Raw genomic sequence first — 16,739 nt, forward strand, 5'->3', positions numbered from 1 at the left:
TGAGAAGGCGTTTGAGAGAGCCCAGGCATGACATGCAAGTTAGGATGCTGCTCGAGCAGGAGTCACTGGCTCACAGAGGGGAGTGAGCCCTGTGAGGGAGAGGCAGAGACCCAGAGAGGGCCTGTAAGTTACTGGTAATGTTTTGCTTCTTAACCTGGTAGATCCAAGCATTTAGCAATGTTAGGACCACAAATAATTCTAACAGTTGCTGGCTATAAACAAATATGGGTGTGTGTGTTCCAGCTCATACCTACTGACCGTAAGCCTTGATGTGGTGTTCACTGTGTTACAGTCGGGCACCACTTACCAATGGGGACGTGTTCTGAGAAATGTGTCATGAGGCGATTTTGGTGTTGGGATAATGTCACAGCGCGCACTTACACAAACCTAGACGGGAGAGCGTCCATATAACATACCTAGGTTATATGGAATAGCCCATTGCTCCTAGGCTACGAGCCTGTATGGCACGTCACTGCACAAGACAACACAAGATGAAATCAAGCGCTAGAGCAAATGATAGGGTCAAGAGACTCAGTAAATACGAGATGATGAGGTTGCTGCAAGTGTAACACACCACACTGTTTTATAGCAAACTTTGTTTTATAAGTAGAAAGAGTACATGCTAAAATAATGATTAGAGGCATAGTAAATACATGAATCAGTAACATATTTGGTTATTATTATTATCAAGTATTATGTACTGTATGCAATCATACGTGATATACTTTTGTATGACTGACAGCACAAGTTTGCTTGCATTGGCATTGCCATAAACACATGAGTACTATGGCCCGTGTTGCACTGTGACATTACGTCGGCTACGACGTCACTAGGTGATAGAAAATTTTCAGCTACACTATAATGTCATGGGACCACCTTAGTACAGGCAGCCTGTCAGTGACCAAAACGTCACGTGGTGCATGACTGTATTCGGTAACCTATGTTCTGTATTCACTTTCTGGATACGCTGCACAGAAAAGTTAAAAGCCTCAGTCCTTATTTAGCAGGGCAGCTTCAGATAGGTTTGGACTGACGGGTGCCCAGTTTATGCTGACTATCACTGTTTTGAGCATAACCCCCAAGTGAGCCAGCCCAGCAGAGCAAAGCAATCAGGAGCCGGATTTAGGAGCTGCATCCTCTCAGGCTGGCTGGGGCTCTAATGAAGGCCTATACCCTTCAGAAGGTGCCCTAAAGGACCAACTTCGGGGCCACCCCCTGGGACAGTCACCACCTCTCCTGGATCTAGACCATCCGTTAAAGGTGACGTCCCTGGGGCCAAACTGCCAGATTTGCTCTAACTCCTTCTAGCTGATGGAATGAATGAACAGCTTTTTAAAAAGTTATTATTATTATTGTTATTGTTATTGTTATTGCTATTTATCCTCACTCCAGGACACTTTTCCATTGTTTAGGAAGGGAGAGAGAGAAACATCAATGTGAGACAGCCCAAATGGAGGATTGCACGTGCCTGGACCAGGGATTGAATTCGTACCCTAGGTATGAGCCCAGACCAGGGATGGAACCCACAACCTAGCTATGTGTCTCAACCGGGAATCAAACCTGCAACCCTTCAGTCACGGGATGACACTCCAACCCACCGGGGCACAGGCCAGGGCCAAATAGGTCTTTAAGGATGTCTGAGAAGTTTTAGCCGATCAACTTTTGTTAGGCCTTCATCGAGACACATCAAACACTGTTAACTTATTTTTTCCCCAGCTCCCTATCACCTTAGCCAGCGAGAGGCCGGGCAGGGAGTAGAGACATGGAGTCTCTTGGAGTAACGTCCAAGAGACATTAATACATCCTCAGTCACAAAACTATATGTGAAAAATGCTTCACAGTCAAGAACTTACCATGCACGAATGTATTATTCTTCCCATGAATATAATCTTCTTAAATATAGTTTTGAACATGTTCTTGGGTTCTGATCAGTTGCACCCCACAGGGCCTGCCTTGCCTCCCCTTGGGAACCCTTAGGGCCAGGGATCTACATACTGAATCTTTTCATTCTTGGAGGAATCCCTTGGATGACTTGGTGGAGCGCAGACTTTGGAGAACAGCCTTAGGTAAGATCCTAGGCCTGTACCTACTAGCTGTGTGACTCTGGCTGTAACATGGGGTAAAGAAGGGGATAACTGCTGGGATGGCACAAGGATAATACCCCAGCAAAGAATTGGCCTCCAGCAATGGTCACTGCCACCTATTTTCTGCCAAGCCACCGGTGCCCTCTCACAAGATCCTGCCCTCTCACAAGACCGGCACCTTGATTTCTCTCGGGGGACCAGCACTCATCTAATGCCAGTCCTCCTAGATCAGGAGTGGAGGTAGGCGGTGGCTGGGCACCAGAACCTGGCCAAAGAGAACACCCCAAAGCCCTGGCACTGCTAACTCTTCTGGAAAGAGCAGGTGCCTCAAACCTGCAAAAGGAAAGTCAGCTCCCAGTTTTGGCCAAAATGAATAGGAAAAAGGGGAAATCTCTTTCCAGTGGCCCAGTGACAATCAAGATCCTGTCCTCCAGAGAAAGGCACAGCTAACAGAGGAGAGAGTCCTGATAATTTAAAAACTTCAACCTTTGGATCCAGCTGTGCCCCAATCCAGAGCTTGCTTCTCCCATTTTTTTGTTTAAGCTCAAGAGAGTTTTTACTGTTGCAAAGGAACACATCCAGGAAGGTGCTGGAAGCGGAAAGGAAGGGGCTCACCTGCAAACTTGATGGCCGTGATGGAGGAGGAATGGTCATCCAGGGTCTGCTCCAGGTTGTAGCTCTTCTCCACGTTCAGCACATGGATCAGTCGATCCCTACTGGCCGAGGCCAGCAAGGTCAACCCTGTGAGTGGAGAGAGTGGCCCTGGGTTCCCCGGAGGCTACATGATGCATTGGCCTCCTGGAGAGCAGCACAGCCAAGCTTTCCAAGTCTTGAAGAAGGGGTCTTTGGTTCCATAATTTCCGCTAGCTTGCTCCAAACCCAGAAGGGGCGCACTCCCTCAGCTCTGTGTAATCTTTCTCCAGAGCCCCCCAAACCCTGGCATTTCACATCCCATGCCAGCAGTTCAGGGAGCACTAATCTTCAGGTACACCTGGACGTTCCTTCACTCGTGCCCACAGCAGACATCCTAGCAGAGCCCAGCACTGCTTCCTACCAAGTCCAATTCCTTGGCATGCCATGTGAAGTCCTGCCAACTTCTCCGCCTCCTGAAAACACTGCCCCTTCACTCTCTGAGCTCTGGCTGCAGGGGCCTTGTCTGGGCCCTGCTGATTACCTACCCACTGCCCCACTTCCTTCTACCCCTAGGACTTCCCTGCTTGCCCCCTCAGGCAGTGCCTACACTCGTCACCTGGTACTTCTGAGGCCTAACATATGACCTGAGGTGGAAGGGCACTCAGGAAAGGCATACTGAATGAAGAGAAATTTAAGGAAAATTTAGTGGGGCAGGGGGTGTGGAGGAAGGAAGAAGGAAAGAAGAGCATGGGAAAGATCATTAACATATGAGGACATAGCTCTCCCTCTGTTATGTGCCTACCGAGACTGTGTCATTGAAATCAGATTATGGGGAAAAGAAACAGACAAACCAAAACTGAAGGAAATTCTATAAAATGACTGGTCTACACTCTGCAGAAAGCCAAAGTCATAAAGACAAATTAAGTGTATGGAAATGTTCCAGGATAAAGGTGACAAAAGAGCCAGGACAACTAAAGTGTGAACATGGACTGGAAAAACACAGGTGCTAAAGGGACAATATTGGGACAACTGGCAAAGTGTAAGGACCATAAAGACAGACGACGGCATAGCATCAAAGTAAAATTCCCACATTTGATAAGCCCCGTGGTCATGTAAACAGTTGTCCCCATTCCGAGGAAATGCTGACAAAAGCATTTCAGGGTGAACAGGCATCATGCCTGCAATTTACATTCAAATAGTTCAGCAAATGAAAAGAAAAGAATGTATCGTCTTATGTGCGTGTATGTACACACACACACACACGCACGCATGCACGCATGCACGCACACACAGATGGAGAGAGGAGAAGCAGATAAACTCATTACACAGGTCACAGGGTGAGATAGGTTTTAAAAAGAAGAAAAAATGTGGGGGGATCTGGGTAAAGAGCATGTGGGTATTCACTATAATATTCTTGTAATTTTTCTGTAGGCATTATACAAGTTTCACTGTCAATCTACCTTCCCTAGCAGAGGATGAACTCGTTCATACATTCGCTCCTTCGACACCCACCTCTTTAGCCTGTGCTCTGTTCAGGGCACTGGGCACCAGGGTAAGTCCAGTGCAGTCCTGCCTGCCAGTGTCTTGCTTTCTGGAGTCCTAGTCACCTTGGTCCCAGGGTCCAGAGACAGGGGCCCTTACTAAACACAGGACTTCTAGCTGTCACTCACAGCCCTAGCAGATACCAACTACCCCTCCCTATGGCTCTGTCAGGGGGGCCATTCCCCTGCCCCACCCCCTGTCGCCCTGCCAGGGGCTCACCAGTCTCAGGCTTGGAGTACTCCAGGCATAGCACCTCAGCATCGTGGGCCTCCATCTTGACCAGCTCATCCATGAAGTGCAGCTCATGGATCCTAGGAGACACACACCACCCACTATACCCTTCTCGCAGGGCCCTCCCAGCCCCGCTCCCACCCAGGCACTCTGCCACTGCCAGGTAGGTGACATCAGGAAGTAGTTTAGAGATACCGAACCACTGTTATCATCTAGAAACCTGCCATCTTAAAGGAAGCAGTGCCAAAGCTGGGAGTACCTCAGGGGCTCCATGGGCCAGGTCTAGGACAGTCCTCTGGGGAGAACAAGGGTTAGGGCAGCACTGTTTCACAAGTGAACCCTGGGGAGGGGGGAGGGAGCAGGGGTCAGGGGGTCAGGGGTCAGAGGGCATACTCAAGAATAGGACCTAAGGGTGGGAACATCTAATTCCAATCTGTCATTCTTAGTCTCAAATCTAGACTTTTCTCGTTCTCTCCAAGGGAAAGCAAACAGCAAGACGTCATCCAGGGTTGAAATGAGAGAGAACCATCCCAGTTTCTCTGCTCTCTGCCTGTGCCTAGTTACTTAGCTCCTCTTACCTCAATTAACCCACATGAAAATGGAGCTGATAGCAGCACTTACATCGGAGGGTCAGTGAGGCGACTAAAGTGGTTGAGATACACATAGTATCAGGCCAGTGCCCAGCCTGGGGAAAGAGTGCTATGCCCATGTAGCCCTTGTTGCTGCTTTCACCATTCAAGGCAGGGTGCTATCAGTGGGAGCAGCCCGTTGACACATTCGGTTTGCCTTGTGCAGTGATTGATATCAAAACAGTTGTCAGCATTTTAAAAACCACAGAATTTTCACGGGGGAAAAAAACCCCCTGCACTTTCTGCTCTTCTTGGACAATGAGGACACATGACAACTTTGAGGGCATGCTCTCCAGTTCCCCCTGGTCCTTTCCATCCCTCAACAGCCCCAGTGCCAGGTGGTCACAGCTGTCATTCATCCACTTAAACCCGGTCCCTGTGACAGGGCTCATATGCTGTCAGCATCTATTGTAACATCTTGAAAGACCTCTGCTCTCAAATGTCCCATCCACCTGGCTCCTCACCCAGGCCTACCAGGACTCCACAAGCTCCAGCTGGCATCTTCTCTGATGGTTTGGCAGGGGCACCACATGGCTGGTAAAGTGTTACCCTGTCCTAGAGTCATGCAAATTTGCCTGCCTACTCTGTAGGCAAAGTTCGCATGCCTCAGCTGTTGAGGTCCCAGTACCCACCCACCCTCACCTTAGTTAGCCCTTCTGGAAGACTCTCTGCTTAAGTTCTCAGGGGTGGCTGATTACAGGATTGCTACTCACAGCCCCTTGTTCCCAATGAGTAGCTGCAGGTACAAAGGCCAGGGTTCCTCCCCACCAGCCTGAGTATCCACGAGCCCAAGCTGGGAGGTGGACACTAGACACCCACTGGAGCCCACTTGCCTCAGATTTCCACTTCGGTCACCTGAAGCCAAGTGTTGGCCATCAGGACTGACTTGCATGACTCGTACTCCGGCTTTCATGTCCATAGGTGCCCCCATTCTCACTCCCCCGGTCTGGGAAGTGTGACATATCCTGCAGATGCTGAATGTCATTCTCTACATACACTACCTTCAGTAGGGTCTGCAGGAAGGAAAGGGCTGAAGTCAGTACAGTGAGAAGGTCTGAAACACCTCTGTAATTTTGTATCCCAAGAGCCAGTCTCCCATTCTTCGTTAGTAACAGAACTCCAATTCTGACCTGGGAGGTTCACCACTAAGGATAATAACTATGTTTCCCAGCCTCCCTTGCAGCTAGATGAGGATCTGTGAATAAAGTCTGGTCAGTGACATGTAAGGCAAGTGGGAACCCTTCTGCTTCCTTCCCGCGGTCTGAGACTCTCTGATGTGATAACTGGAACTCTGACAGCCATTTTGGATGGTGGACATAGGGACCATCCTTCAAAACGGCAGAGTGGAGAGTTAGAAGGCTCTTGGAGCCTTCCTGCACCTGCCCCAGGAGTCTGAACTGGTTACATCTAGATGATTTTTATGAGTCAGAAAGCCAAACTTTTACCTCTTGTTTTGGGGTTTTCTTTCCCATGCAGCCAAATATAACACGTATATCACAGGTACAGAAGAAAAGATGGCAGTATTGGCGGTGGGGCCGGGCAGGGGTGGAGGCAGGCAGTGCAAAGGGAATAGCAAACGAGTACCTGCTATGTACTCCCTGCATTAAGGGTCTTTCTTGTTCCAGCCTCACTGACTTCTCAGGTTCTCCAACTCACTAAGCTCTTTCCCACCTCATGGCCTTTGCACAAGCTGTGCCTTTGGCATTGGGCACTCTCCCCTCTCCTCTTTCCTCCTCCCAATGCTCCACACCTCTCAGCTTAGTTGTCTCTTCCTCCAGGAAGCTGCCCCTGATGCCACAAATAAGATCAGATGACTCTGTGATACAGGGTCCCACAGAAGTAAAGCCTGCTTGAGTGTGGTTGGTAGGGTAATAATATGGGTGCAATAATTTTTAGTTTTAATTTGAACATTTCACCTACTCAAACACATGGGGTGTTTGAGTGTGATGTTATATTACAGAATTACATGCCTATGATTTTGTAATAAAAAAGGGGTGTTATTTGTGCTGGGCCCTGTATATCCTACTAGCAATTTGCAATTTTCCTTCATGCCGCTTACCACGTTTGTGATTATATCACAACTCGTGCGGTTGTTAGTTCACTCTCTGCCTCCTGCACTAGCCTGTGGGTGCCACAAGTACAGGAGAAGGGCCTGTCTTAGTCACTGATCGGTGCCCAGCATGTACCCACCTAGTACAGACCTTGATAAGTGTCTGCAGAATCATAAGTGCATGATTCAGGTTTCAGCTCCTCAGAGAAGCTCCTTTACTGACCTGACCATAGTAGGAGTACCTGCTATGTACTCCCTGCATTACCAATCACTTCTTCAGCATAGTGCCTCCCCAGCCTCACATTATGGCTGTCTTTGGGGTCCTGTCAGTACACCCCCACCCATAGCAGCTAGCCACACAGGGGAAGCCTCTGCATGATTTGGTTGATGAACCAAAGAGCTCTGCCAAGGAGCTACAGCTCAAGACTTGGGAGGAACTTCTCTTCTCTTCTGTTGAGTATGTCAGGTTGCCTAGAGTGGCTGTGTAGACACACCTGGACAGCAGCTGCTGATTAGTAGAGAGACCTGCACTACGTAGAAACAGAGGGAGACAGAGAGAAACAAGAGAGAGGGTAACAGAAAGTGACTTGCACTGGTTCCTGGTTCCTGTCCCTAGTCAAGCCTGAGAGCAAGATTCTATCAGACTCCCTCCTGCCTCAGTGTTCTAGCTGTAAGTAGGTCTTTGTTGTTCCTAAAAGAGGGTTCACAGTGAAGGCACTCACATTACTGAAGATGTTTCTCTGCCAGGGAGAGTCAGGGTTGCTATCCATGTTCCAGAAGCGAATGGTGTTATCTGAAGAACAAGTCAGAAAAGATCCTGATGGTAGACAAGCTCTCTGATCTTCAAGCTCAGGATACACCTACATTTCCCAGAGATCAAGGCAAAGGGCAATTCATTACGACCACTTCAATGACAGCACTATGACATACTGTCACATTATGGTGGGAAAAATGTAAATTGCAGATGAAGAAGCATAGTTTAATGCTTTCTATATTAAAAATAAACAAAAAGGGACAAAAAGATTGCTACCATATATCATCCATGATCCATGACCTATCATCAACGCAGGCTGTAAAACATCCCCACAAATAAATTTCCAAAGAAAATGGAAGCACACGAAACACAAAAAGAAACAAGGTACCGTGAACAGGAAGCAGCACAAACAATAGAGGCTAGCTTCAAATATTGGAATTATCAGGCAGAGTATAAAATAACCATGCTTATGTGTTTAAAGAAATACAAAAACACTGACAATATTCAAAGCGCCAGCAGCCAGCCCTGGCTGGTTTGGATGGAGTGCCGGGCTGTGAAGCAAAGGGCCACCAGTTCCATTCCCAGTCAGGGTACATGCCTGGGTTGCAGGCCATGTCCTCAGATGGGGGCATACAAGAGGCAAACACACATTGATGTTTCTCTCCCTCTCTTTCTCTCTCCTTTCCCTTCTCTCTAAAAATAAATAAATAAAATCTTTTTAAAAAAAGTGTCAGTAGCCAACCAGAAACTATCAAGAATAACCAAGCAGGGCTGAAAAAGAACAAAATAGAAAGAACTATTTATAGAAGTGAAAAATAGGCAAGAGAAACAAATGAAACATATAAACATATGGGACTACAGCAAACTAAAAAGTTTTTGCACAGCAAAGGAAACCATCCACAAAATAAAAAGACAACCCACCAAATGGGAGAAAGTATTTGCCAATGATACAGGTGATAAAGGGTTAATATCCAAATTTATAAAGAACTTACACAACTCAACACCAAAAAACACACAATTCAATTAAAAAATGGATAAAGGGTTCTGGCCAGGAAGGAGGCATAGGTAGATACACTTTGCCTCTTCACACAAGCAAAAGAAGGACAACAACAAGTTTGAAAACAAAATATAACTAGAACTGCCAGAAAATCAAACTGTATGGAAGTTTGATAACCAAGGAGTTAAAGAAGAAACATTCACCCAGACCGGTAGGAGGGGCAGAGATGGGCGGCAGGGTGGAGAGGACTTGCACCCCAAGGCGGCGGCTAAAGGACTGGGTCGGTCCTACATTAAACCGGGAGGAACAACTAGGGAGCGATGCAGACCGAAACAACCCAGGGTTCCAGTGTGGAGAAATAAAGCCTCAAACCTCTGATTGAAAACCTCGGTGGGGGTTGAGGTGGCAGTGGGAGAAACTCCCAGCCTCACGGGACTTTTTCACTGGAGAGACCAACAGGGTCCTAGAATGTACACAACCCTCCACCCCCACCCCCCCCCCACCTTGGGATCAGCACCAGAAGGGGCCAATTTGCTTGTGGGTAGCGGGGGAAGTGACTGAAAACCAGCAGAGAGTGGAGCAAGCACCACTGTTGCCTCTCAAACCCCTCCCCCACATATAGCACCACAAAGCTGTGATGTGGGTTACCCCTCCCTGGCCAATACCTAACGCTCCACCCCTTACTATGATAACAGGCATGCCAAGACAAAAAAGAGAGAGAGAGAGAAATGGCCCAAATGAAAAAACAGTTTGAAGCTCCAGAGAAAATACAACTAAGTGACAAAGAGATAGCCAGCCAATCAGATGCAGAGTTCGAAACACTGGTAATCAGGATGCTCACAGAATTGGTTGAATATGGTCACAAATTAGATGAAAAAGTGAAGGCTATGCAAGTGACATAAAAGAAAATGTACAGGGAACCAACAGTGATGGGAAGGAAACGGGACTCAAGTCAACGGTGTGGACCAGAAAGAAGAAAGAAACATTCAACCAGAAAAAAATGAAGAAACAAGAATTTTTAAAAAATGAGGAAAGGTTTAGGAACCTCCAGGACATCTTTAAACGTTCCAACATCTGAATCATAGGGGTATCAGAAAGAGAAGAGGAAGAGGAAGAAACTGAAAACATATTTGAACAAATAATGTAGGAGAACTTTCCCAATCTGGCAAAGGAATTAGATCTCCAGGATGTCCAGGAAGCTCAGAGAGTCCCAAAGAAGTTGGACCCAAGGAGGAACACACCATGGAACATCAAAATTACACTACTCAAGCCTGAAGATAAAGAGACAATCTTAAAAGCAGCAAGAGAAAAGGAGACAATTACCTATAAAGGAGTGCCAATAAGACTGTCAGCTAATTTCTCAAAAAGAGACCTTGCAGGCAAGAAGGGGCTGGAAAGAAGTATTCCAAGTCATGAAAGGCAAGGACCTACATCCAACATTGCTCTATCCAGCAAAGTTATCATTTAGAATGGAAGGGCAGATCAAGTGCTTCTCAGGCAAGGTTAAGTTAGAGGAGTTCATCATCACCAAGTCCTTATTATATAAAATGTTAAAGGGACTTATCTAAGAAAAAGAAGATAAAAAACATGCATAGTAGAATGACAGGAAACTCACAATTATTAACAACCACACCTAAAACAAACAAACAAACAAACAAAAAACACGAAAGCAAACTAAGCAAACAACTAGAACAGGAACAAAACCACAGAAATGGAGATCACATGGAGGGTTAGCAAGAGGGGAGTGGGAGGAGGAGAGAGGAGGGAAAGGTACGGAGAATAAGTAGCATAGACGGTAGGTAGAAAATAGACAGGGGGAGGACAAGAATAGTATGGGAAATGTAGAAGCTAAAGAACTTATGACGCATGGACATGAACTAAAGCGGGGGAATGTGGGTGGGAGAGGGTGTGCAGGGTGGAGGGGAATGCAGGGGGGGAAACGGGACAGCTGTAACAGCATAGTCAATAAGATATATTTAAAAAAGAAGATGGAAGGACTTTTGTCAGTTTCCCTCCTAGTTGTGTCCTCAGCACCTAGAACAGGACCTGGCACTTAGCTGCAGTCCATTTTGAAGGAATGGCCTAACCAATGGGTTCCCCAAACTCTGCAGAAGCTTTCTTCAAATGGGAGCTGAGCAAGGGCTGGGGAGGCAGAGAGGGGCTCACCTCCACGTTCCACACGTAGGAGCTGTGGAAGAGCTCCGACCACACCTTGCCTACTTTGTTGATGTCTTTGACATCCCAGATATAGATGCTGTGGTCCTTATACACGCAGGACAGCCACTGGTGGGTGGGGTCAAAGGTCAGTGCCACTGTATCCGGGTAGACTGCTTCTGCCTTCCCGCAGAAGAGGAAGCTAACAAGACAACAACAGGTCATCAGTCACCATCAGTGTCACTGTGGGTAGTAACAGACACTTGAGCTACCTCAAGTCAATGCCATGGTGGTCCATCTGTGTTGGGAACCACCCTGCCTGGTTTCAGAAGCTGTAGCACGCCCCCCCCCCGTGGCTAAGGCTGAGTAAAAAGACCTTAGGACAAGAAGCCATTAAGGAGACAAAGCTTATCCCCCTGGCAGGAACACCACCTCTGCCCACTTTATTTCATCCTGCCTGGCCTCCGGTGCCTGACCGGTGAGCCAATGACGGGTACGATTCCTCAAGGGGGGATGACCTAAGACAGGCATGGTCACGAGAGGGCCCTCAGGGAAGGACTTGGGGGGCTATGGAGAAGGGGGGGTGATGGACCCTCGCCCCTCAGCTTTGACATAGCCTGAGTCCTCATTCTGTCTGCAAGAAGTCTCCTAATCTCTTGGTTGCCTTACTTCCCCTGCTTGACCTAAGCCTAAAACAATGCTGGAGGTGGGTGTGGCCCTGTGCTGGAAAGGGCGGGTTCCCCAGGGTGATCAGGCCTAAGAAAGAATGCATAAAATCCTGTGAAACCTGCTTTGCTAAGAATGCCCTCAATTTAAATGATAAGGGTCCAAGCTTGAAGTGAGTTTGTTCCCCAAAGTTTTATGGCCCTTTATCTGACCCTGACTCAGAATAAGCCCTCAGAGTTCTTTGAATGTTATCTGTTGGTTAATCATTTCTGCCTGACAATGATTGATGAGCTTTATGTAAATACCCTGTATTCATGTGCAAATTGAACCCAATAAATGCCTGTCAAGGCAAGGGTGAAGGCGACCTCCTTTTGAGAGAGTGGCTGCACCGTCCCTTTTTCTACATAGGCCTGGATAGTCCGTGTGAATTTTTCTCGTCTCATCCACAATGCCGTAGACACTGCGGGCCAGTGTCTGCATCATATCTGTCCCACTCCAACTCCACTTTTCCTTCTTCCGTCTTCCTTTGCTTTGTTTCTAATACAGAGGTTGTAAAGTGACAGCTTCCACTTGGCCCCCAAGAGCATTTGAATTTTCAACTCCTGTTGTATTTTTCTCCCCCATTTCATCCAACCCAAGCTCTGTCCTCTCTCTCTGAGCATGGAAGGACAATGGGCACATATCTCAGGCTTTCTCTCTCATAGGCTCTACCACACGTCACCAAAAATCTCTGTGCAAGGGAGCAGGGGAGTTGTCCCCTGGCCTGGCCCTCCCTACAAAGGCTACAGTTTACTGAGCACCCACTGTGTGCCAGGCGGAGAACTTTCTGCACTGAATCATCCCCACAACTTCCATGAGAGGTAGGTTCTCTGTTTTACAGAGGAAGAGGTTGAAGCACAGGTTGATACAGTGACTTGCCTGAGGCCCCATAGCAAAGCAGAAGGTGGCAGAGATGGGTAGCCTGGCTACTACAACAAACCACTGTCTGTGGGTTGCTGACCTAACCCTCCCTTTCCTTTGAGACACCCAATAGCCCCCCCACCCTGCCAGGCTATTAGAAAAGGCACTCAGGAGGTGGTGTCCTGCAATCTACAAAGAGGCCACCCCAGGCACCCAGCACCCCCCTGGTTAGGTAGCTCCCCGCACCCCCCCCCCAAAAATGACTCACATGACAGGGAAAATATGTCACAGCGCAGCCCATCCACTCACTCTCAACATGGCAGCCAGAGGGATCTAATCTCAAAGCCCAATCACATAATGCCAATGCCTAAAACACCCAGTAGCTGCCCATGGCCCCCAGAATAGACTACAAGCTCCTCCCACCAGCCTCCCATCAACTCTCCCCCCGCCCCAACTCCACCCCCTCCCCTGGCACACTGGGCTCTAGCCACACAGCCCATAGGTTTTCCGGCAACACAACAGGACCAGTGTGCTGTCCCCTTAAGGCCTTTCTACTTGGCTGTCAGGACCCAGTTGTCCACACAGCTGGCTCTTTCTCACTAGAGGCTTCCCCTGGCCACCCAAACAATACAGCCCCAACTCCCAGCCACTCTCCTTCCTGAGTTTGTTTTATTTTGCAAGAGCATTTATGACTATCCAGAATTATCTTATTTGTGTACTTGTTTATCATTAAGCTCCCTCACTGGACTGAAGACTTTACGGTGGCAGAAATGTTGCTGTCTCATTATAGCTGTATCCTGCTCCTTGCCTAGGGCTGGCCAGTGTGTAGATGGATCTAGAAGCGTGGATGCACAGCAGCAGACAGATTCTGGGTGGGCCCCTCTCCCTCCCCTTGCCGGGTAGTACCTGGGCTCCAGGCCCTGGGCCACATCCACTCCTAGGTAGTGCGGCTTGGGCAGGTTGGCAAGGTAGTGTAGGTTGTGGGCCTGGAAGATGCGCACTATCCCATTGGTGCAGCCACAGAAGATGAGCTCCTGGCTGACACAGAGGCAGGATGAGAGGGAGACCTGTGGGGGCAAAAGGGACCCAAATGTTGACTTTGTGTTTCATGTGGCCCAGTTCAGGGACATGGGGACTGACAGAACAGCAGCCTTATAGTTTCTTGGGTCTAAGAAGCCCATCTTAGTACATTTTAAGGTTTTTGAAATCAGAAACCTTATAGCGTAAGGTCACTATTGAAGGAAACGTGCCGGCAGGTAGACAGAGGCACAGATTAGGACAGAGTTGTCATTGCTACCTACAGAGGAATTCAGCTGTGGGTGGAAAATATCTATTCAGTAGACCATGATTTCAGATAGGTCACTTGTAGTAACAGGATTAAATTTGGGGCTGAAATGTTGTTCCCTATTGCTTAAAAACAACTTCATTGAGATTATACTTCAAAGCAGCATAGAATAAAGTTACTGTATATAGGAAGGACTGTCTATACTGCCATGACATGTAGCTAGACAGGGAAGAAGTGCCAGAACTGTGGACAGTGATTAGAGGAGTTTTTTCCAAATCTATAGACTTAATTCATGAGTCATTCATGACAACTGCTCAGGTGCTACGCGTCTATCTGTCAAAAGCTTCTGACATGCTTGAAAGCTGCAGGAGTTCCAGGAAGAGGATTCCAACAAGAAAAAAAAGGAACTAGGAAGGACAGAAAAGACTCAGAATTCGTCCATATGCCTGACACCATGCCATTAACCCTAAAGATGAGCTGTGCGTTGGTCACAAGAGCAGGACGAGAAAAAAGGAGGGAAAACAGACGTGACAGCCAAATGGGCATCCAAATCTGAGAATAGGAAGACAGCTTGGACTTGAATGCTCAGATCCTGAAGGGAAGTGGTTCTGCAATTTACTGATCCTTTAGTTTAAATATTGTTTTTGGCCCTGGCTGGTGTGGCTCAGTGGACTGAGTGCCAGTCTACGAACCCAAGGGTTGCTGGTTTGATACCCAGTCTAGGGCACATGCCTGGGTTGTGGGCCAGGTCCCTGGTGGGGGGTGTCTGAGAGACAAGCACACATTGATATTTCTCTCCCTCTCTTTCTCCCACCCTTCCCCTCTGTCTAAAAAATAAATAAATAAAATGTTGTTTTTGGTCAAGTCTTTTTTGACTGAAAATGACTAAGTCAATGATACCTACATTTTTAAAAAAAAGCACAGTTGTCCTATCAGTCAAGAGTGTTCAGTGAAGAAGAGAAATGTGAACTGAATCAAACGGTGAGGAAACCAATCGTCACCTTTACCTGACAACCCCATCACAGGGTACCAAGCACTGTGTGAAATGCCTTACCTATATTATCTCATGTGACTCCCTTATGGACTCTGTGAGGTAGGCAGCAGTGTTTCCATTTTTACAGAGGAGGACACTGAGGCTCAGAGAGGGAAAGTCATTCACCAGAGTCGCACAAGCAGAACTTGAAGTCAAACGCAGGGTTGGTGTGATCAACTACCAGGCAGAAAGATTGCTGAGCATCCCAGGGGACCATGTCACGGAAAGAGTGGTTCCCCCATTGATAGCAGAAAGATTGGGTACCTTCAGATTGATCCAGTATACCAGCACCCATTTTTCTTTCAACTAGATATACTTTAAATAATAAAGTAATAGAAAATGAACATAAAAAGCCAATATATAAAAACAGGTAAGAAATATTGAAAGACAGTTCATAGAAGAAATACATAAAGAACAAAAGAATAGAAAGTCAAGTTCAGTGTTATTACTATTTGAAGATACTTTCTTTTGTCTGTCAAATCAGTAAAGATTCACATTATGGTTTCCCAAAGTTGAGGGCAGTCCAGGGCACATAAGGCCCCTACAGACCTAGGCTGGGGAGCATTATGCTATCCTTTCACCTTGTTCTATTGGTTAAGGACAAAGCTAGTGAAGCTTCAAGCTTCAGAGCGCTGGGAAATAGACTCTACCCTTTGATGTGAGAAGCTGTAAAGTCAAATTGTGCTGAGCAAGGATACAAGAAGACTTAGAAAATAAGGCTGTTTTTCTAGTCAGTGTACCACAGAACCCTTTCTTCATGGAGTGCATTAGTTAAAGTAAATAAGGCTAGTTGCTTTTTACTGAAGGACCTCTAAAACTCAGTTGCTTTATTATTCTATTTTTTAAATTCATACTGTAGTCCAATGTAAATCAATGGGCGTCACTGCTCCACAGAGTCTAGCAGAGACCCAGGGTTCTTCTGTCTTGTGGTTTCACCCACCTCTAGGTCCTTAGAGTCTCCTCTGTTGAGCCAGTGTGTGTTGACAAAGTAAAGACCACCTATGGGAGGTTTTTACCATCAGGCTTAGAGACTGGACAGACATTCACTCAAGTGCCATGGCCTTCTGTCAGTTACATAACCATACAAGGTTGCGATGGATGATGGGAAATGTAGTTCAGCTGTGTGGAAGAACAAAGGGAAGCAATTTTGGTAAGCAATTAGCCAGTCTCTGACACATATTTTGGGATGTGCCATGTCTGGGAATACAGAAGGGTTATTTATTTCCTTGTTTATTGTGTGTCCCCCTCTGTGAGGACATAAGTTCCACAAGTTTTGTTCACCACTACATCCCCATCACACAACCAGGAACCAGGATATCGGAGATACTCAATAAATGTGTTGAATGAATGAATGAATAAAAGAAACCTAGTAACTTTCAGATGTTAGAATATTATAAACCCACACAAAATTATGTCTTTAGGGACATGGAAAATTGCTCAAGAAGTGTATAGTAGGCACTGTTGGTTAGATAGGATTGAACATAAACTCTGTAATAGAACTCAGTATAACAGTGGCTTATGTAAAATAGAACTTTCTCCTACAATAGCCTGAGTGTAAGCAATACAGGGTTAGCTCACATACTTCTCAGTAGCAGGTATCCAAACTGCTTCTGCGGATGGTAGTGCCCTGGTCTACATGGCCCAAGATGGCTCCTGTCACATCCACGTTCCAGACAGTAGGAAGGGGAAAGAGGGAATGGAGACTTACTGTTCTCCTTCAGGATGCAAGTGAACTGAGAAATAAAATCTTTGCTTTGGTGTCTCATTTATTCTGCCCTCCA

At 46.9% G+C, this 16,739-nt stretch overlaps 1 protein-coding gene across 1 annotated transcript in view; it reads right to left on the bottom strand.

Moving 5' to 3' along the window:
- LOC123823706 (WD repeat-containing protein 62-like) overlaps positions 1–14,135 on the bottom strand; it is a 30,442-nt gene extending 16,307 nt beyond the window's left edge. The window contains 8 exon segments of the mRNA XM_045846655.1: positions 2,700–2,825; positions 4,479–4,570; positions 5,953–6,047; positions 6,049–6,132; positions 7,892–8,029; positions 11,087–11,276; positions 13,547–13,707; positions 14,130–14,135. Of these exon segments, the coding sequence (XP_045702611.1) occupies positions 2,700–2,825; positions 4,479–4,570; positions 5,953–6,047; positions 6,049–6,132; positions 7,892–8,029; positions 11,087–11,276; positions 13,547–13,707; positions 14,130–14,135 (892 nt within the window).
- Between the last annotated feature and the right edge of the window lie 2,604 nt (positions 14,136–16,739).

The sequence above is a fragment of the Phyllostomus hastatus genome, unplaced genomic scaffold (assembly GCF_019186645.2).
Source record: "Phyllostomus hastatus isolate PE091 unplaced genomic scaffold, TTU_PhHast_1.1 phas_contig_5, whole genome shotgun sequence".
In the NCBI taxonomy this organism is placed as follows: Eukaryota; Metazoa; Chordata; class Mammalia; order Chiroptera; family Phyllostomidae; genus Phyllostomus; species Phyllostomus hastatus.